The sequence below is a fragment of the Tasmannia lanceolata genome, unplaced genomic scaffold (assembly GCF_043159265.1).
Source record: "Tasmannia lanceolata isolate RefF3 unplaced genomic scaffold, GAP_Taslan_0.1 ptg000044l, whole genome shotgun sequence".
NCBI classification, from domain to species: Eukaryota; Viridiplantae; Streptophyta; class Magnoliopsida; order Canellales; family Winteraceae; genus Tasmannia; species Tasmannia lanceolata.
This window is the reverse complement of record NW_027518721.1, coordinates 5,895,469-5,918,844: the sequence shown is the minus strand read 5'-3', so window position 1 is coordinate 5,918,844 and position 23,376 is coordinate 5,895,469. Positions and strand designations below refer to the sequence as shown.

Below are 23,376 nucleotides of genomic sequence, written 5' to 3'. Positions count from 1 at the left end.
AATGAAATGCAAATAATACCATCTTTCCATGTTTTCTGTCGCTCCGACCATTTTGGTTGAATATTGGGAATTTTGGTCGAATTTCAAGAATTTTGGTTGAATTTTGGAAAAATATCATGAATTTTGGTCAAAATTTTAGGAAAATAATAACATAAAAGGAAATCATGTAGATTTCGTTTCAGTGGGGATGGAAATGGAAAATATTACGGTTGTTTCAGGGAAATTTCAAAGAAATTTAAAACCATGCCTCCATCGAAGTCGTCGAGGCCTTGACATAATTACCTTTCTCACTAATCGAATTGTTGTCCTAAATCTGTAATCCGAACATTCAAGCACAAGAACCCTAATTTCTTGTGTACACCATTCAAAACCCCTAATTCCTTCTGTACACCATTCAAAAACCCTAATTCCTTCTGTACACCATTCAAAAACCCTAATTTATGTTCCCATCCACAAAAAAAACTAAGAAACATACACCCTATATCCCCCATTTCTCTTTCAAAACCCTAAATCCCACCTTTTTTGGGTAGGTAAGCTGGGATTGAACCTATGATCTCAAGATTGAGATTAGCCAATTGAGCTACAGATCCAACCCCCAAACCATACCTTCTAAAATTTGAAACCCTAAATTCACCTTCTCAAATCTAATTTCAACCTTTTTCACCATTTGAAACTCTAATTTCCACCCTAAAATCCAATTTCTGCCCATTTCTCTTCACTATAATGAAGCTGATTTGCTAGAGAACAGATTTATTTCTGGATCATTTTCCATACGGATTGCTCCATTCTCTTGTGGACCACTGTGCCCGACTATTGTACCTGTGAGATGCTGTGCTATTTGCTCGCGAACTAGGGGTGCAACTAGGGTCGGGTTGGGTTGGTTGAGGCCAACCCGACTTGACCCAAGGAACCCTTTTTTCCAACCCGACCCGACCCGATTTCCAAACCGGCGAGGTTCAACCCGACCCGACCCGACCTAACCCGACAAGGTTCAACCCGACCCAACCCAAGTTCAACCCGACTTAACCCGACCCAACCCGAGTTTTTAAGCTTACAAAAAAAACATTCATAAAAAATGTTAGGTTTCACCCGGGTCGAATAGCACAAACCCTCAACCCGAACTCAACCTGGGTTGGGAAAAGTCAACCCCAACCCGACCTGACCTGACCTTTTTTCGGGTTGAACCCGACCCAAGTTGCACCCCTATCGCGAACTGCTCTTGGCACATGGACTGTAATGCCATTCATTGAATGCTGTTGAACCGTTTCATGCACTGATGCGAATTTGTGACACACATCCATCAGGACTATATCACACCAAAATTCCTATTTGTACTTGGGTCCAATAGAAAACTAAACTAAGAAAAGAGCAGTGATAATTACATCAACAGTCTTTATGAATCATCTGATCTTGTAGGGTTGAGGGTATTCTTCTTTTAGTTGTCTGTGGTCCACCATTTCTCTTGAAATGACATTTCCATTAGATGCTTTATCTCTAATAAGATTACATAGGTTTCCTCATAAAGTACACCTTCTTTGGAAATTATTAGATCGTCATCGGTTTTCTTCATTGATGATATTTAAAGGTGATAAGAGTGTATTTTGAATCAACAAATACTTTATCTTTGATCCTCATGAAGAGAAATTCTACACAATTTATTACAAAATTCAGGTATTCTCACTATTATTCCTGAATCTCAATTCTGTAATTGCATTCGAACAGTTCAATCCTTGTCATAATTTTGTCCTTCATCCCCATCATGTTCTCGACCTCAAACTTCACATGTCAGAGCCCCAGGTTGATAAAAAGGGTTGTTGTTAGTTTACTCTCCTTCATTCAACTCCCCATTAATAACAACTTTGTTCTCTTGATTCCCTGCACGCGGTGAATCCACGTCGATTTAGCATCTACGGCCCCTTTTGGAGAATTTTCTCCAATTCAAGCCTTCATGTGGATCAATAGCCTTCGTTGGTGTCATCATAGTAATCCTCAAACAATAATCCACATTGAACTTGCTCTGATACCAATTTGATGCAAGTAAATTTGCTCTAGGTATTAAATGGCAGCTTCAGTATGCATGTCGGTCACCATAAAAATGAAAACATGGCCTGATTGCTTCGGTAATAGATTTCAGTGAAAATATTGTAAAATGAAATGCATGCAAATGATTAAATTTTAAGATAAAACTTCAAAAATTGGTAGAATAAGCACAAATACACGCTTAGAACCCATCATATAAGCAGAACAATCATCCATAATGGTTAATAAGATCAAGCGCCTAATGAAGTGCATTGTTGTACATGTCTGGAAGAGTAAGGCCCATACTAAACTGAAAATGTACGCAATCACATATACTTATGCTTCAATTAAATTCAAAATGTAGGAAAAAAGACATTGCACTGATTAATTTCACAAAGAAAGTATAATATAATGAAGACATACAATATAATGATGGAAATTTAAAGGATTTTCTAAATAGATAAAAAAATCAAATTTTAAAATAAAAAAATCTGACTCCGTTAATCGGTAGATCAGGAAATAATAACTCAAGCATATGTGTTAAGTTTTTTTTTCTTCGCAAATGTAGTTTTTTCCCATATTTTTTAATTATAGTTTTTCCATAATTTTAAAGTATTTTCTAAAAAAAACCATTAAAAAGGAAAAAAACAAAGGCGGCCCAGTGCACGAGGCTCCCGCCATTGCGGGGTCTGGGGACAGCTAGATGTACGCAGCCTTACCCCTGCTTTGCAGAGAGGCTGTTTCAGTGACTCAAACTCGTGACCACCAGGTCACAATGGAGCAACCTTACCGTTGCGCCAAGGCTCGCCCTCTAAAAAAAAGGCCATTAAAAATATTTTCTAAAAAATAAAATAATTAATTTAAGGGAAAAATACAGATAGACCCCCTCAACTATCTGACATTTTCACTTCTAACCCTATAGTTTCGAAGTCACCAACGACACCCCCTCAAGTTTCGTTGGGTTTTTTTAACGTGACGGAATGGACGGAGAGCAGAAAATGACTATAATGCCCTCATCTTCCCCAACTAAAAGTTAGGGTTTTTATACTTGAAAACTGAAAATTAGGGTTTGATTCAAACCCTCGTTCATTTATCAGCACAAACTCTCGATGTAGGGGTTTTATTTGTCTTCATTCACATCATTATCATGCTTTGCACATAAACGCTAATATTTTAGGGCTTTTTCGTCTTTATCAATGTTTTTTTCTTGAAATGTGGGGTTTGATGTAGCCATGGAGTGGGTTTTGGTTGTCTGTGGTGGGGAAAGTCTTCAAGAAGAGCCACTTGATGCCATTGAGGAGGATAGGAAGAAACAAGCTTGGAAGGAAATGGCGTAACCCTAATCCCATGGCAAATGGCTTAAAACCAGTGAGGAGGGTATTTCTGTCCGCAAAATATTAACCCGGGTTAGTTTAAGTCATTCCGTCAGGTTAAAGTGACGGATCGTCAATGGAGGGGGTCTACTTAAAATATGCCATAAAGTTCAGGGGGTGTCGTTGGTGACTTCGAAACTATAGGGTTAGAAGTGAAAATGTCAGATAGTTGAGGGGGTCTATATGTATTTTTCCCTTAATTTAAAGCTAAAAAATATGATTCATTATCAGTAGATTGAGTAAGAACTCACTTCTAATAAAATTAGAAGCTAACGTATTCAAAAACATAACTTTTTTTTCAAAATTTCAAAACCATAAATCTATGAAAAATAAAAATTCATGCCCTATTCCATGTTCAAATGCATCAAATCAACAATTAATTGATGCATTTGCACCATAATTGAAGAAACAAGAAAAAATACAAAATAACCACTTACTAAGCAAAAAAATGTAAAAAAAAATCAAGAGAATTGAACAATCACACAAATATCTGATGGATCTTCATACGTAATGCAAAAGGAGATAAAATGACAATAGATTTGATCAAAACATGATCAAAAGGATAAAACCCAAAACCCAAAGGAAAAAACTCGTAACTATTCATTACTCTATTAAAAATTACATCAAAACTTCATATGCATAAGTTCAAACACCTTAAAACCCTATTTTAATCCTACCCATTGGTATAGGATCAGTTTTAGCCCTTATGTCAACATTAATAAATCCTCATTGTCATTTTGGAGTAGCCCAAAATAAAATAAAAAGGTGTCTTATATGTTGTTGTCCTAAAAACATTATTCACATTTTCATTAGAAGTGGCCCACCAAACCCTACTTATATAAGGTCCACTATTGATCTTAACATGGTATTTCGGTTGCTTTCGGGCCTACTTTTGGATAATGATCGACCCTGTTCCAACTATTCATACAACGGTTTTGATATGAACACCAATCCCCATAGAAGCGGAAGCTTGTAGAAGTCCATGGAAATCTTGTAAAAAACATGAAAGTTTATGGAGGTCGATGAAAATTTTAAGATGAAACTTCAGAAAATTCTAGAATGATAACAAATAAAATGCACATTTAGAAACCATCAAATAAGCAAGAAATTCATCTAAAATGTTTAACAAGATCAAATATCTAGTGACATGCATTGTTGCCCATGCCGGGAACAGTAAGACTCATTCTAAATATAGACATGTAATATGTTTTGCAAGCTAATGATCATGCCATTTCTTGTCATTTTCAACTATCATATTAATAGAATCAAAATTAATAGTTCCTGGATACAACTCAACTCAACTCAACTAAGCCTTTGTCCTAAACTAGTTGGGGTCGGCTACTGAATCCTTTAGAAAATTTTCATGAAGAAGGTGAAAGGATCTACCCGGCTCAAATTAACTAATTCTAATCCTGACACTAGTTGGGTTCGTCTACATGGATCATTTTCTTCCATTCTCTCCTATCCAAGGTCATGTTCTCTCTAATAACACAGTCCCACCAAGGATCGGGAAAATTAATGATTTTAAGGTAAATCTTGGCCGTAGATCCTCCGATTGAAGATCAACGGTTTAGATCTTCGATTGGAGCATTTTGGACCATCGGATTTACACTTACTATAAATAGTAAGTCCGAATTTACTATAATAAATAGTAAATTTTGTTTTACTATAAATAATAAATCCGTTTTTACTATAAGTAGTAAGTGGGCCATATGTGCCACAAAATCTAATTTTCATTATTTTCTCACTTAAATAAAAGATAAGAATTAAAGAGACCTAAATTAAAATGGACTTACTTTTTGTGGACGGATTAGAATAGGAAATAGACTAAAATTAAGAGTCCTAATTAGGAACAACCTAAAACACCACAAAGGAGGATTTTATAAAGGAAAAATACAGATCCACCCCCTCAACTTTCCAAAATTTTCACTGATAACCCTGACTTTTCAAAGTCATCAACGACACCCCCTGACTTTTCACCGTCCATGAAGTAGCCCCTGACTTTTCACGCTAGTTCAAAATTCATCAAAGACACCCCCTGACAATTTCTTCATTCTCGTCCACCCCGTCACGTAACAAGCATTATTGAAAACTAAGGGGGTGTTGTTGATGACTTCGAAAAGTCAGGGTTTTCGTTGAAAATTTCAGAAAGTTGAGGGGGTGTACTTGTATTTTTCCCTTTTATAAAAACCCCAAAGTCAAGGGTTTTTCCCTACTTTGTGCGCGAGCCCTCTGCAAAACTGAGAGGAGAGAAGAAGAAGAAGAAGAAGAGAAGAGAAAGCGGGAGCTAGGTTTTCTTCGATTCGATCTTCGTTACAAGTAAGTCCCTAAAACTTGAATTTTTCTTTGTAATTTGAGACTTAACAAGATCCAAAACCCAAACCCTATTCACAAATCCCACAAAAAAATCCGTTTTGATAACTACACCAAATTAGTTTGTCTTTTATGATTTTATGTGAAAAACTGCCAATTCCAGCACATAATCCGTTTTGACAACTACGCCAAATCAGTTTGTCTTTTTTTATTTTATTTGAAAAACTACCAATTTCAGTACAAAATCCGTTTAGATAACTACACCAAATCAGTTTGTCTTTTCTGATTTTATTTGAAAAACTGCTAATTTCAGCACAAAATCCGTTTTGATAACTACACCAAATCAGTTTGTATTTTCTGATTTTAAGTGAAAAACTGGCAATTTCAGCACAAAATCTATTTTGATAACTACACCAAATCAGTTTGTCTTTTCTGATTTTATGTGACAAAGTGCTAATTCCAGCACTCAATACATTTTGATAACTACACAGTCTACACCAAATCAGTTTTTATTTTCTGATTGGGTGATGATTTTTTCACCCCCCTGTAGGATTATGTGCCCCCTCTTAACATGAATTGTGGCAGACTTCAACGTTTTTTGCCATCAAATCACTTTAAAAGGGGGCGCATAATCTTACAGGAGGTGAAAAAATCATATCCCTTTCTGATTTGATGTGAAAAAAATAGCCCTCTCATGTATGAAATAATAGTGATTTGGATATAGATAATGTGGAATTTTCAAACTTGAATATATGGGTTAGGTTGACTATTTGTAAAAACAATCTTTTAAGTGAAAATTTTATTGCCAAACTTGAATCTTTTGGAAAATAATCTGTGTATAGAATTTTAAAGAGGGTTAGGTTGATGAGTTCAAATCATAAATATCATGTAAGATTAAACAGGGGACTTTTAGAATGAAAAGAATGACTTAGGTAATATGTTGGAGTAAGTTAGGGAAATTACATCAAGGGGGAAAGAAGTAGGTTAAGAGGAACAAAGAGAAATAAAGAAATATTTGAAACACCAAGGATAATTGGGTTGACACCTTTGACAAGTTATGTTTATAAGCTGTCTTCCGAGTGACACCTAGAGCTTGGTATCTTATCTCTTTTCACTCACGAAAGACTCAAGGCAAGTGATGATTGACTCTATAATAACGATGATATTAATGTTATTGATATTATGACTTGTTCCTCTATCATATCATACTCACACCTATTATTCCTATGCCCTGGACATGCAAAATAACCATGAGGACTATTGTTAGGATTTTTATTTTTAGGTCCATATGTATATACTTGATGACCTTTTTATGTTATTGATTTATATATATACATATACATAGTATATATATATATATATAGGGAAATGTTATCAGCACTACTGTATTTTGATGAGGGCACTCCTCACTTTATTAAAAGTACGGTATGGCCCGCACCATAGGATGATCCAAACCGTCCATTAGATGGGCCACAGCCTAAATAGGTTGTTCCCCAAAAATTATTTCCATAGGTTGATCCTAACTCTCTGATCTATAAAGGGTATCAAACCTCAAACATTCGGATCAGAGAGTTAGGATCAACCTATGGAAATGATTTAAGGGGCACAACCTATTTAGTGTGTGGCCCATCTAATGGACGGTTTGGATCATCCTATGGTGCGGGCCATACCGTACTTTTAATAAAGTGAGGAGTGCCCTCATCAAAATACAGTAGTGCTGATAACACTTTGACCCGAGTATATACATTGGATGCATGAATTTGAACCGTATCTTTTGGATACAATGTGATTTTGGAAGTAGTTTGACTATAGCCATTAGATTCCTATACCATGAGCTATCCACGTCCTTTATTGCCAATGCTTATGCCTTTTTGCTACTTTTCACACCTTCTTGTTGAGACATTCATATACCTATTCTGTTTCGATTAACTGTTTATATTGATTTATGGAACATCTTTACAATGTAATTTCATTAATGCACTTTTATTATAAGAGTCATCTATATGATTTTGCTCAGTTCATACTGACCCGTATACTACTCTCAGGGTTTGAAGGTGGTGAGGAGGGAGCCTTTGCAAATGAACAAATATGAACCACACCTTAGGATGGGGAAGAGTCTTCGTCATAGTTGTAAATTCCGTTTCGGTCGCCATTTCGTTTTGGCCACCGAAACGGAATTTCGGTGGGATTTCGGTCATTTCGGTGCATTTCGGTCGAAACTTTTCGTTCACACAAAAAATATATTAAAAAATATGAGAAAAATCCAAAAAAATAAAAAATCAATAGAAAAAGATGAAAAACTAATAAATAGTCCAAAATATGTGTCCCAAAAGGCATATTCATTACTTAAACACATAAAGTCTTGCACAAGTGCAACTGATAGTCTGATACATAGAAAAACATTAAAAAAAAAAGATACATGAAAATGAAACATAGACAATAGCTAGTAGCAACAACTCTCAGTCATCATAACCCGGATGATCATACTCCATGTCTTCTTCGTCGTCGTCGTCGTCGCCGCCGCCGTCATCACCACCTGGACCACCAGTATGGACATCTTCTTCAAGAGGCATGAGAAAGTCGTCGTTGTCGTCCCCGGCCCCAACCACAACAGTAGGTGCTTCAAGATTTTCCCACCCAATGTCTTCCGGCGTGAATATGACATCTTCTTCTTCTGCAACCCAATCCATCATGACATCTAGATGGTCTATGCTCAAAGGGTCACTAGTGGTAGATGATTTCCTCAACAAGTCCCTGAAAAGGAAAACATTAAGTTTAATCAATGTCAAAGGTTAAACTTAAAAGCTTAAAGTGATGAGGTGAGAGTTGAAAACATTATATTACGTTGTATACCTTTCTCGAAACTTAAGATTGTAATGGACAAACACCAAGTCATCTAATCTCTGGTGCTCCAACCTATTTCTCTTTGCAGAGTGAATGTGTTCGAAGGTGCTCCAATTCCTTTCACACCCAGTCGCACTGCAGGTCTGACTGAGAATTCTGATCGCAAATGTCTGTAATTCTTCCACGTCACCTCCGAATTGATTCCACCATGCAACTGTAAAGTAACAAATAGTAAATCATTATTTGTTGAGAAACTGAAAGTTAAAATGAATTATACTTAATTAAACAAAAAACTCAAATATACCTGGTCCCAACTTCGTTCGGTTGCGGATTGCAAGCTTCATTCCAAACATACCCTTAGCCTCTCGATAATCCTCAATCTGATTGGTGATGAGGTCTTGTGTACCTTCATCAGGTACCAGTCGAGTGATGCATGCCAACAAGCCTCTGGAGACTTCACTGTGCCTAGAGAAGGTAGGAGTGAAAAAGAGAGCAGGGTTAAGAAAATATCCTGCTGCATGGAGGGGACTATGGAGTTGCCTATCCCATCTTTGGTCGATGATCCTCCAGATGGGATTGTAATCTAATTTTCTCTTCAACCTCTCCTTGATGTTCTCTTTGGCCTTATCCATAGCCTCATATAGGTAACCCATCGCCGGTTTGTCCTGTCGATCTACCAAGCGCAGCACTCTCACTAAAGGCTCGCTGATGTTTAGAATGTACTTGCATTGGTCCCAAAAAGATTTATCCAACACAGTACTAACTACCCCTTCACTCAGTGGGTGTTGGACAAACCTACTAGTACTATACTCATCAGACACAAACATCTGCTGAAGTGCTTTCCGATTCAACACCAGACTTTGTATGCTAATGAAATTTGTAGCAAATCTGGTTGCAGCAGGGCGGCACAACTCCTTCCCTCCTATGAACTTCTTCCTCATCAAATTCAAGAGGCTTCCATGGTTGTAGATGAACTTTGTAATCGTTCGAGCCCTCTCAATTGTGGTTGCTATGTGAGGAAATACAGTCGGTTTGCACAGATGCTCCAAGATGAGATCTAAGCAATGAGCTGCGCACGGAGTCCAGAAGAATGTACCAAACGCGGCTTCTAGTCTTTTCCCAGCAGCTTTGTAACTTGGCTCACTGTCAGTTACAAATTGCACCACATATTCCGGATTCACCTCTCCGACAATCTTTGCAAAGATATTGTATAATTCATCGGCATTCTTCACTATGCCAGAGGCATCAACGGATTTGAGGAATATGACTCCTTTAGGGCAGTACACCAAAAAGTTGATTAGGGAACGTTGTTTGGTGTCTGTCCATCCATCTGCCATAATGCTACAACCAGTGTATCTCCACGACATCTTAATTTCCTCCAAGTAGTTGTTTACCTCATCCACTGTATTCTTCAAAATGGGACCCCTTAAAGCATGATAAGTAGGTGCCTTATAACCCGAACCCACGGCATTCACAGCATCAAACATAGGTTGCCAGAAAGGTGAATTGGCAACGTTGAAAGGGAGATTGGCATCGTAGCAAAGCATGCCAACCGCCATGTCTGCTCTATCCATTGTTTCTTTAGTAGCCAAAGCACTTTTAATGCTTGGCTGGGCTCCAGGGGTTGTTCGTGCTGCAAAGAAATTCCTGATCCCTACTGTGATTCCCTTCTTCTTCCTTTTTGTACATCTCGGTTCTACAAGAACTTCCTTACCTCTTCGTTGAGGGACTTGAGGCAATTGTGTGCCAAGGTCTTCTTCATCCTGCTCTTCTTCTTCGTCTGGTGTGCCATAAAAACCTCCAACCTCTGCTCTGGATATGCTCATCCTAGCCCTTTCTTTTCTCTTTGCATCTAAAAGGTGCTTCATTCGATATTTTACATCTTCAGTCACTTTTTTGCATGATGCTACTTCACCAGGAACAGCCGCTAAATGTTCTTTCAAGCGGGTTATACATCCACCCGATATGACTTTGCCACAGAATATGCAAGTTATTTTATTTCTTTGACCCGGAACCAATGTACCGTAAGACCATGCCGGGTCATCCGATCTAGCGGGTGCTGAACCAATAGAGGATGCTCCTGCAGAAGGTCCCGAACCCGACCCACTCATTCTGAAATGAAGTAGAAGAAGGGGAAAAATGAATTAGAAGAAAGAAAATTGAAACAAATTACAAAAAAATGAAGTAGAAGGGGACAAATGAAGTAAGAAATAAAAGAAAGGAAATGGAAAGAAATAAAGAGAACCTTGGGGTTGAACTTGAGTTGAAGAGAAGAAGAAAAAATTAGCCTTCACTCACTTGAAATAAGCCTTTGGAAATAGTTCTTGACTTCTTGTAGTGGTAAGTTGAATGTATGCCTTCCCTTTGCTCCAAAATAGACTTGGATTGAGTTGAAGAAGAGGGTAGACTTGTAGGAAATTTAGTAGAATAGATAGTGTAAGTGAAAGTAGAGAAGAGAAGGAGAATCACTTATGTGAAGGTGGAGGAAAAGAAGGTAGGGAAAATGCTATTTATAGAGTTTTTTATTGATTGTGCATTTAAAAATGACTAAAATGCCCTTCCCAACAGCTATAAACGGTCACATTTTGAGGTTAAAATGGTCAAAAACCAAAAAGAGCCGTTGCAGGGGCATTGTCGTAAATTCTGCAAGTCAAACTAGCCGTTATGGACGATTTCGGCCGGAATGGAGAATTTCGTCCATTCCGGACGAAATTCCGGATTTCGGAAAATTTCGTCCGGAATGGACGAAATGGAACGAAATTTCGTCCGAAACGAAATTTTGTCAATTTCATTCCGGAATTTGAACGAAACCGGTTCGTTTCGTCCATTCCGGACGAAACGAAACGGTATTTACAACTATGGTCTTCGTAGAGTTTGAGTTTGTATTAGGAATGACGAGGTCGTCATATCCCGTAGTAGTAGGTGATTCTTTTATTTTCAAGAATTGTAGTAATGGAATTTTTAGTTTCTTGGAATTAATATAGATGTGTGTCAGTTTGTTTCCCTTTTTAGGGTAGCGATTTAGATTTTGGGATTTTAGAGAAAAGGAAAAAAATCATGTCTAAAAATTTGCCCCAAATCCAGGTCGTTACGTTCTCTGTTATGTTCCTAGCCCTCAAGTCTTTCCTCACTGTTTCTACCGAAGTTGTTTTCCGTCTGCCCCTACCTCTTTTTACTCCATCAACTTGGCACGAGTCACTTCTTTTCACTGGAGAATCTAAAGGCCTACGTTGGATATGCCCAAACCATCTTAGGCGGTGCTCTCTCATCTTCTCCTCAATTGGTGCCACCCCCACCTTTTTACGAATGTCTTCATTTTTAATTCGATCTAACTTTGTGTGGCCGCACATCCAGCTAAGCATTTGTCTCTCCTCTACACTCATCTTATGCACATGCTGCTTCTTGGTGCGCAACATTCTGAGCTGTACAGCATGGCTGGCCTCACAATTGTCTTATAAAACTTTCCCTTCAACTTGGTAGGTATTTTACGGTCGCACAGAACTCCTGAAGCATGCTTCCACTTCAACCAACCTGCTCCTTTTTTATGGTTAACATCCTCTTCAATCTCTCCTTCCTTATGGAGGATTGAACTAAGATAGCGAAAGATATCCCTCTTAGGTACCTCCTGTCCAGTCATATTTACTACATCCTCGCCCCGCCTCTTTACATTACTAAAGTTGCACTCCATATACTCTGTCTTAGTCCTGCTCAGTCTAAAACCTTTGGATTCCAAAGTAGCTCTCCATAACTCTAACTTAGCATTAACTCCTGCTTTGGTTTCGTCAATTAATACTATGTCATCTGCAAATAAGATACACCAAGACACCTCGTCTTGGATACCCTTCGTAAGTTCATGCATAACTAGAGTAAAAAGATAAGAGCTTAGAGTTGATCCTTAATGCAGTCCTATTGTAATCGGAAACTCATTAGATGGCCATCCGTAGTTCTGACACTAGTTACTGCTCCATCGTACATATCCTTAATCATATCAACATATTTAGTAGGCACTTTTTTTCTTTCAAAGACCCACCACATAACACTCCCGGGAACCTATCTTATGCTTTCTCCAAATCAATGAAAACCATATGAAGGTCCTTTTTATTTTCTCTAAATCTCTCCATTAGCCGCCTAATCAAGAAGATAACTTCTATAGTCGATCGTTCGGGCATGAAGCAAAACTGATTCTATGACACCTTAGTCTCTTTTCTTAGTCTATTCGCAATCACCCTCTCCCAAAGCTTTATTATGTGACTCATTAGGTTAATTCCCCGGTAATTGGTGCAACACCGAATATCCCCTTTATTCTTATAAATAGGTACTAATGTACTCTTCCTCCACTCATCATTCATCTTCTTAGTCTTCAAAATATTGTTAAATAATCTAGTTAACCAAACCAATTCCACATCACCCAAGCATCTCCAAGTCTCAATAGGAATACCGTTAGGCCCCATAGCCTTACCTAATTTCATCTTTTTCATAGCTACTCTTAACTCTTATGTTCGGATTCTACAAACAAACCTTCGGTTTGTATCATCAAAAGTGTTATCAAGTTCTCCCAAATTCGCTACGGGTTCTCTATTAAACAACTTATCGAAGTAACTTCTCCCAAAATTAATAGTTCCTGGATAAATGATTTTTTCTTATGTGGGTCCATGCAAGGAACCAAATTATCAAACTATGAACTTTAATCCATACTTCAGACTTCAATCCTCATAGATGTCGACACATATCAGCCAAAATCGACATGTGCCGGTGGAAGTTTAAAATTGTCCTCTTCTTCTCTTAGTTCATCTTGCCAATTATGTCCTAAGTTGTTCTTGGTTGATGCAACTTTGAGAAATTTGCGACATCATTGGTTAACTTCTCTAAAAATGGTTGGTTATCATGAATTGAGATGTGAAACATGGAAGAACAAGCCTACAATCAAAGATCTATGGTTTTCAAAAGTGAACTTGCGAAAGTTGGACAACTACACATTTTTGGCACTTGAAGATGCAATCCTGGGGGTGATTTTCTTCAATCTAAGGGAAACTGATACAAGCAAAGTTTATGAACAAATCCATAGCTTATCAAAGACGATTCAAGAGAAGAGGGTCCAACTAAAATCCAAAAGTACGTGGAAAGGCAAGCGAAACATAATGTACGTCAATAGTAGCCCCTATAGAGCTCCGTTCATAACAAAAATTGGCAAACTTAGTTATGATAACTTGTGATGACTTATAGTAAATTTTATTTATAATTTAGGAAAACTTTAAGTAGGTTTTGGCAGGCCCTAATGTTGTTAGGACATCATAGAAGATGCTTTCTATTTTTATTTTGGGCTATTCTAAAATATAAAGTAGGCATTATTTAGGTTGATGTAAGGGATGAAATTGATCTTGTACCAATGATTAGAATTAAATTAGGGTTTTAATATATAATTGATCTTGTAACAATAAAATTGATTTGTACCAATGATTAGAATTATATTGGGCCTCTATATAAAGTTCTGATGGATTTTTTAAGAGGTTGATGAATAGTTAGAACTACAAGTTTTCCCTTTTGGGTTTTGGGTTTTACTGTTTGACCATGTCAGGTCATAGAACTTTTGTAGCCATAGGTAATTTCAAACACATTTTAACATTAATGTTGGCAGCTTGGACATCTCATATTAGATCATGATAAGAATATGGAAAATAAAAACAAAAACCAATTATTCAATGCCACACGTGACCTCCCTTGTTCGCTATTTCATGTTTCTGTTCAGAATTATTAAATTTGATCACTACATTGTGCTTTTAGCCAATTTTCATTAAGGCTCAATCATCTTTTTCAGTTAACCTTATTACGCAAGATCCATTTTCGAAAACCTGTAAAGGATTATTGAAATTATAACATTATTACCACACAGACACACACACACACACACACACACACACACACACACACACACATATATATATATATATATATATATATATATATATATAGAGAGAGAGAGAGAGAGAGATTCAGAGAATAGATGCACAAGATGAAAAACTAAAAATCATTATGAGAGAAGAGGTACACCTCAATGTGAGAGGCATTTAACACAACAGTTCCCACTTTACTGGAAACAAAGTATTCAGTATTCATAAGGTAATATAGTAAAAATTTGTGACAAGTGAATGCTTTATCCTATTAAAGTATGCCTTATAGAAATTAGTGTGTTATAAAGGTTGAATTAAGAAATGTCAACCTATCGATCAAAATCCCAAACACGAGTTGCAAAAATAACATTCAATGTTACAGAAATAAGAAAAAACCTCGTTGCATCGAATCCACCCATATAGCAGTATTTTGATGCACTCATTCCACCATCGGGGCCCTACATATCAAATAAATATAAGCTATTTCTGATCAAACTCATAAGCCATAAGCATTTCAAGAGAAAATAAAGAGTTGTAACCTGTGCCCGGCGAAGACCAAACTCAAGCAGAAGTTTGGACTTCCCTGCGACAAATCTATGCCTTGCAGCATTCGTAGCAACTAAGGAAGCATAGTTGACAAGGTTTACAAATGGAGTTTCCAGTAGTTGAACTGCCTGAAATGCAATACACAAAAACCTGTGTTTTGGTGATGAAAATATCAAAATAACATTCAAGAATGCGATTGCAAGTTTTCTATAGAAGCATTAAACAAAAGTAAAATTTCATATGGACTGAAATTTGAAACACAATCTAGATTTATCAATAAAAATCTACAAGTTAATTATCTTTAACAAAGAAATTTTATTTGATGGTACTCACAGCAACAGGTCCTTCAACCCTCAACAAGGGTATCTTAGGAAAAACAACTGATCCCTCACAAATAGCATACACTTCAACATCGGAGCAGTCGATTCCCCTTAGATAATCGAAAAATCCATCCTACAGAAACACATATATAGATAGTCAAAGTCAACAATATGTTATGCTGGTGGTAACTATATAGGGCATGAAAAGGAACAGAGATACTAGGTATCTGAGTGAAACTAATCAGATCCTACCAATATATGAGGCAAATAATCACAAAGTTTGTCTCACATATGACGAAACAAAGACAGTTGGTCATGCTCCTCAGTTCAATTTAGTAGTTAATACAAGGTGGCCACTTTATTATGTGTACTTATTATATAGTCCCACTCTGCGTTCTTAGTTATCAGTTTAATAGTAAGTATCATTGTTTTAGACCTATATGTTCTCTATTGCGACGGAGGTGAAAGAGCCTCATGACAAAAACTTTATAGAAGAAGAAAAAGAGAATATAAGAAAGTCACAAAAGGGACAATGTTCTGCCTATAGTTGTAAAACCACTGCTAGATGATTATATATCCACCAACTTATACATAGATAGATGAAATGGCATACCTAGTGAACCTAAATATCCTTTAAAAACTGCAAAGTACATAAAAATGACTAATTGAATGGCAAGTACATAAAAATGACTAGCTGTTTAAAATGAAAGACTAATGCAATATTATGATTACACCAACCAAAATAGAAACTTCCATGTATTACTTAGGTTAAAATCTTGGCTTTTGAAATTTCCCTAGATGCATAAAATCCAAAGATTTGAAAATTTTCTCGTCAGTGACTGACTTTTTGGCTGCATCTATTCCATTCTGTTTTCTCTTCTCCTCAATCTATGACTGAAATAAAAATATATACTCGTAATAAATTGCAACATGATAACTACTTTTAATATACCTCACACGTAGATGGCAAGGTAGAGCGCAGGAAAGAGATCTCCTCTTCCTTAAATTTGAAATTAGCAATAAAACGAATACATTCTTCTAGGCCACCAAAGATAGTGTATTCACCTCCAAAAGGGTTCTTCCGGAAATATAAATCGAACCTGAAACATAACTAAGTTTAGGAACTAAAAGACTGGACAAAAGCTATGCGAAGAACCTTCCATAGATTTGCTTCATAATTCAGAAACAGCTCATATAACAGTTCGCAACTAAGAAAAGTAAATCCAAGTAGTAGTAAATCCCAGTAGTTGCTAGTGGTAGCTACTTGAGTAACCAATGCAAGGAAAATGATATGCTAGGATCTCATGGATGGAAGAAATTTTGAAGTCTGATGTAAAAAGAAAAATACACGCTTTCTAATAAGTTGGAACTACAGTCTCATATCTTATGTACTCCTACCACTCAACACCTAGTCAGAGCCGAGGTCGTTGCAGGCTAGAGTTCAAAATATCCGAATGCACTCCATAATACTAACATAGGGAAAATTCCCTAAATTGAGCGAATGTAGCAGGAAATAACGAAATGAGAATCCATTTTAAAACAACGAAATGTACTTACAACTGAAATGAGAAGAGTCAACTACAATAAGAGTGAGTATAAATCCATTACATTCTTATCATTACAATTTCTTTTTAACCCAGGGCACTCCAGCTCCCAACTAGCCTGTTGCCCTTGCCGACACGGCCAATTCCGCGTGGACTTATTACGGTAGATTATACCTCCTAGGAACTCGTGGTCTCCATAGGATTCCGGCATCAACGAGGGGTTGCGCGGTTCTCCCAAGTTGTTTATTCTTAATTCCGGGGATAACTCAATGGTTTCCCATCACCCTTCCCTATTTATTCCTCTTTGATTAGTTTTTCCACACTACTATAAAAGCCTTTCAATTATTTCCACGTAATAAAAGAAACAGACAATTTCAAAAATATATGTTAACAAAATTTGAATTTCATTCCAAATATATGATATAGGAACTATAATTCATTTAACATGAGCAGTTTAAAAAGGAAAACTAAATTTAGAATACTTCACCATCTCCATTGCAAAAATTGAAAATCCATACATGCGCAGTTAGCTATCACCTGCCTTAACTTACGAATGGGGAAGAATGGACGGCTTCTAATAGGTAGTGGAGTGTGATAGTCCGGAGTCAAGTGATAGAACATAACAGTGTCAATTTTTTTCCTTATGTTTAAGTTTTCAAAAATACGTACAGGTACTACGTTGAGGCCCCATCTTAGGTGAAACCCATGCACATAGACGTACCATTGCTGTCTTATCTTTGGACAGGAAAGATACACACCCAGAGAAGCACATAAAGGACACTATTGCTGCCCTGTTCTGGGGCGTAAAACTTATGCACAGAAAAGCCTGCTGCTGCCCTGTTTGAGGGCATGAACTCACACACAGAAACACATGACAGCTGCCCTGTTTGAGGGCATAAAACTCACACACAGAAAAACATCATTGCTGCCCTGTTTGAGGGCATTAAACACGCACACAAAAACACACGACTGCTGCCCTGTTTTGAGGGCATAAAACTTGCACACAAACATAGAACACTGCTGTCCCGTTTTTAGAATATAAAATACGCATATGAATGACGTAGAACATGTCCAGTTTTAACACACGAAAACATGCATATATCTGACTCTAAATCTTTCCAGTTTTGATACATGGAAACACACATATAATGGTCTTAAAATCTGTCCAATTTTAATATATAATAAAAATGCATATAACTGACTTTAAATCTGTCTAGTTTTGATACGTAAAAACACCTATCAACCGTACACAAATCTGGTTTGTTTTGGGACAAAGGAAACACATGTCAACAAGGTACAAATCTGGACCGTTTTGGGACCTATAAAGCATACATTAACAGGTATAACTCTGGTCCGTTTTGGGACCTATAAAATATAAATTATCAGGGTGTAAATCTGGTCCGTTTTTGGACCTATAAAACATACATTAACAATGCATAAATCTAGTCCGTTTCAGGACCTGGAAAACAAACCAAAACAGTGTTAAACCTGGTCCATTTTGGGACCAAGAACATCACACAAAACAACTCTTAATTTGGTCCATTTTGGGACCAAGAAGAACACACAAAAGCAGTGTTAAATCTGGTCTGATTTGGGACCAAGGAAAACAACTCATTACATCGTTAAATCTGGTCCGTTTTGGGACCAAGAAAAACACATAAAAGCAGTGTTAAATCTGGTCTGTTTTGGGACCTATAAGACAAGGAAGGTAATAAGGGTACTTACTTGTTTGATGATGACAAAAGTCAGAGAATTTCAAGCCTCCCTTTAACCTTCCACTCCTTTCCCTCTCTCTTTCTTTTCTCTTCCCTCACTTAATATCTCTCTCCCACGTTTTGCAATGAGGGAGAGGGAGACTTCTTTTTTCTTTCTCCCCCCTTTTTTTTTGTGTGTATGAATGATTTCCTAAAGGGAAAGGCCAAGCATATATAATTCTCTTAGGATTTTCATGTTTGACTTTCTTTAATTAAGGGATCTTTATGGTTAAGGAATAAACACTTTATGGAGGGTTGCCTTTTAGGTTTCCCTCCAAGAATTTGGTTGTTTAAAAAATAAATATTCTTTCCTAAATTAAAACTTGATTTATGTACTTGCTATAACCAAACTTTCCATGAGGTTTTTCCTCCTCTAATTCAAATTTTGTAAGTCAAATCTCATGCCTAATTAAAAGATATGCAAGCTAATTTTTCCTTAAATAAAAGTCAACCAACCTAAGAAATTTGCAAAATCTAATTCAAATGTCGTGAGTTGGCAAATTTTTCCACATGAGGAAAATTTGTCCCTCCCATGGGGGAAATGAATATTTTTCATAGAAAGAGGGTTTCATGGAAAATCTCTTGGTACATGTATTACTTTTAAATTTTAAGGAATTGAATGAAAGTAAAAAAAAAGAGTTTTAAATCACAAATCCCGTATTTGACCCATACCTTAATGGTAAATTGGTCATAACTTCATCAAATCACATCCAAATTGCGTGATCTTGGGCCCGTTGGATAGGTATTCGAATATCCCATCTAATGGGGCATAACCCACATCGAACGGATAAGTTTTGACGCACCAAAGTTTAGCTATAATTAAAATGACGAAAATAATAATAAAATAATACAATCAAGGAAAAAGTGACTAATTCTTACGATCGAGGGTTGATCAACGATGGATCAATGATCTCCACCCTCGAAAATATGATCTAATGATCCTATGGCCTAAATCTAAAGTTTTATAAACGAAAATTAAAGGCGGTCTTTACATTCTACCCCCCTTAAATGAATTTCGTCCCCGAAATTCTCTCTTCCATATCCTAGATAACACAATAATCTAACATCCATAATGAAATTAAAATAATAATGTATACCTCCCTCTCAGTTAATACCGCTGTCGTAATCATCTTCCTCGTACTTATCCAGTATGTTACCAAACACAGATAACCTTTGACGCATACTTGTAACTTCCTCTTCCGAGTATAGCGGCGTTTGATCGCCGATCGAATCCGAGGATATATTGATGATTTCTTGTTCTTGATGTGCAGATTCCTTGGGATCTTTCGGATCCTCTTCCGGTTCTTCCTCTTCTGATTCTTCTTCTGGTTCCTCCTCGAAATTGGATGAAATTTCTATGGTTTCCGAATCGCTAATTTCTATGACCTCTCTCCTTGGGATCTCCCTTTGTTCTTGCTCTTTGTGTATCCCAAAGTCTTGGTTTGAGCATGCATTTCCTCGTGGTCAACTTTGTACATGCCATCCTAAATTTCACAATATGAATAACAGTTATAAGGGTTAGTAATGAAAAATCCAAAAATTGTTTTCTTATGATAATGCATCACCAAAGCATTAAGGTACACCCAAATCAGTAATCACATCAATACGTATTTTCATCATTGACAGCATTTGTCTTCAGATCAAGAAACTACAACATTACACATAAGAAAATACTCACACATAATTATTTACTTATCCTTGAATCGAGTTCTCAACTTTCGAGAGTAACAGTTTGCTAATATTTTCCACATTATTCCTTTTCTATTTAGTTGATTTTTCCTTCATTACTCGCCGCTAAAATCATCTCTCAACTTCAATATTTATCTAAAGCCCTTAAAGATACTAATCTCTGTTAACATTCACAGTTGAGGGAAAAAAATTTAAATCTTATCAAGACAACTCCTCCAAACATCTCCGACTCGACACTTTAATATACCCAAGACGGATCCATCCTTTTCCTATTATCACACCCCTTCTCCAAGCGCGGAATTCATTAGTGAGGCGATCCTAATAGGGAAATACGGTCTAACTTTCTTCTGAACGAAACTTCGAATATTAGGAACGAAATATTCACTATTTATTAAATCTAATGGCACTAATCTCCCTTTCCAAGATCAAGGCCAATCACTGCAATTTCAATGCTATACATAGTTTTAGATTGTAACAAGGATAAAGTTTTAAGGAAAGGTATTAGTTGAATCCTAACCTTCTGCCGCCCCATCAGTATTGTCGTTGACTAGAGCAAAGAAACGCCTCTCAGCTCCCTGCGGCACATTCTTATCTTGGGCCAGAGGGCGGTATTGATTTCCCTTCCCTTGGTTTTGCTGATTTGATTGAACTTGCTGCTGCGGCGGCGGAGGAAGACGACGTTGAACATAGGGTTGCGACTTAGGGCAATCCCTCCTCCTGTGATTAGGGTCTCCGCAGTTGAAATACACCGCCATGGTTCTCCAGCACTGTCCAGCGTGAATCTTCCCACAGTGAGGGCACAAGGTCTTGGATTGTGAACCACCATCTGTTCTCGGCTTCTTGGGGGGAGGTCCCTGATTCCTGCTAGCAATTGACTGGGATTTAGTTGTTGTACTGATTTCTCGCAGTCCTCCGCCACTTCTGCCTTCTCACATGCCTCTGCCAAGGTCCAAGAACCAAGGTTAACAATACTCGACCTAATGGAAGGGCGAAGACCGTTAACGAATTTCCAAACCTGATCTGCCTCAGTAGCTGCATATCCAGGTGCAAAACGTGAAAGCTCCTTGAACTTGGCTCCATACTGAGCCACAGACAATGCCACCTGCTTTTGATCTGTGAACTGTCCTGCCAACTGATCTTTGATACGCCCAGGAAAGAACTGCTCATTGAAGCGGGCTTTGAATTGTCCCCAAGTCCCAGACATGACTGCAGGATAGTTCCGGACCACAGTCCGCCACCAGACACCCGCCTCTCCCTTCAATAGAAAGGAAGCAAGATGTATCCTCTGAACGTCGGTGCACTCCATCACGGCAAAGATTCTCTACACTTCCGTAAGCCAATGGTCTGCAGCCAAGGGGTAGCCTGATCCAGTGAACTCAGATGTATGATAGTCTTGGAACTGACGATGCACCTGTGAGGCATCGTCACGAGGTCTCGGCTCATGATGTGTCCCAAGACTGGCTGCAATGGCCTGAAGGGCAGCCTGATTAGCCTCCTGATTTGTTCTGAGGATCTCAACTAACACTAGTAGACCATCTTGATTTTAAGCCTGAGCTGGGCCCTGATTATTATTATTAGGTGCAGGAGCTTGGTTAGTGTTGCCAGCCCTGCTTGTTCTCCCCCTTCTTTGATACATCTATAAAATACAAGTAAATTGGAATGAGAAGAAACCTGTGGGTTAAAATTTTGTCTTTTTATTTCTTTACTGAAATTTCAAAGTATTTCCAAGTCTCTACTTATATATTCACTTACTAAAGCTTTTTAGGGTAGTTCTCTTATCTCGTTCGAAATTTTTGGTTGGCCCTAAAAGTGTGACACATCATATGTCACCTATTAGTTATCTAATCATAATTAACGACTCAACTCACAAGCACCAAGTCTTACGTAGACCTGGGCTCGATACCACAACTGTAGCGACCCGGTGACGGAAATAGGGTCGTTACACTGTGTGCGGAGAGGAGTTTTAAGTTTTCCAACAATTGATTTAGCAACTTTACCAACGATTGGAGCAAGAAGGAATAAGTCGAACCAATGATGCCACTGGAAACCTTAGAACCCCCAGATCGACAGTATATTGCATTTTCTGCTTGACCATGGGAATTATTGGGGTTTTGTGAATGAAGGAGCACAATTTCAGCAACATGAGCACGATGGAAGCGATTGAGACTCTTGCATTGATTAAAGTAGGCATACCTGATTTTTTTGTAGAGGACCCCTCGAAGCTAGTACTCAATTGGTTTGCCAAAATAGAAATGATTTTGAATATTTTGAGATGCCCTACAACAAAAAGATGAAGCATGTGACCACCAAACTCTAGGGCCATGCATCCACGTGGTGGCAACAAAGTTCAATCAGATAGGGTCAAAATCAGCTTATGAGAATGAAATCAATTAATTCCACATTTTTTCAAACCAACCATGAAGATATTCTCTATCAACAATATCAACAACGTCACCAACAAAATAGGTGGTTAGATAATACACCAATGATTTCTATCATCTCAAGTCTCATATGCAACTTCTAGAGACAAAAAAAACCACATCATGAACCACTACATCATGTATTTGCAAATTATCATTTGCAATGCCATGGAATTACATCAATGTTGGATTGTTTATCAATTAGTAGCTGTTGAAAACAAAGTTGAAAGCACACCAATCCAAAACAACTTTTAAGGTCTCTTCAAGTGATAGGGGGAGCATAGTAAGCCGTGGAAGAGGTGATGCTAGTATCGGGCCAAGCCCCAAAAATCATGGAAGAGGTCAAGAAGGCGGATGATGTAGGACGATCTAGGAAATGTAACTTATGTTTGCGAATTTTAATCATAGATGGAGGGGAGGGGTTTATGGTAAGTTCTTTAAGGCATTTGGGTTGCAAAGAAATTGGAAATTTTTGGTGATATAGGGTTGTGCGAGCATAGGTTTGGGAATGGGGGTGAAAAGGATGGGTAAAATTAGAGTTTTGGATTCTAAAATATGTGGTTAGGTTAGAAAAATATTTCTACTAGGTTTAGGGTAGTTTTTTTTCTTTTTCTTTGGGTTTGTTTTTTTTTTTTTGGGGGGGGCGGGGGTGTTACAGATGCATGC

The 23,376-nt window shown here is 37.5% G+C and overlaps 2 protein-coding genes across 3 annotated transcripts in view; both read right to left on the bottom strand.

Moving 5' to 3' along the window:
- The window catches only part of LOC143863801 (nicotinate phosphoribosyltransferase 2-like), a 78,404-nt gene that overhangs the window by 44,106 nt on the left and 10,922 nt on the right, over positions 1-23,376 (bottom strand). For both annotated transcript variants that reach the window (XM_077374567.1, XM_077374568.1), the window contains exons 2-5: positions 16,256-16,403; positions 15,317-15,436; positions 14,977-15,111; positions 14,834-14,895 (exon numbers count right to left, since the gene is read on the bottom strand). In XM_077374567.1, the coding sequence (XP_077230682.1) occupies positions 14,834-14,895; positions 14,977-15,111; positions 15,317-15,436; positions 16,256-16,403 (465 nt within the window). The remainder of the gene's footprint in view (positions 1-14,833; positions 14,896-14,976; positions 15,112-15,316; positions 15,437-16,255; positions 16,404-23,376) is intronic.
- LOC143863800 (uncharacterized) lies at positions 8,028-13,803 on the bottom strand. Its single transcript, XM_077374566.1, has 3 exons — positions 8,854-13,803; positions 8,559-8,763; positions 8,028-8,459 (listed from the first exon to the last, which is right to left on the bottom strand). The coding sequence occupies exons 1-3, from the start codon at positions 10,658-10,660 to the stop codon at positions 8,165-8,167; spliced, it is 2,307 nt and encodes a 768-aa protein (XP_077230681.1). The 5' UTR covers positions 10,661-13,803; the 3' UTR covers positions 8,028-8,164.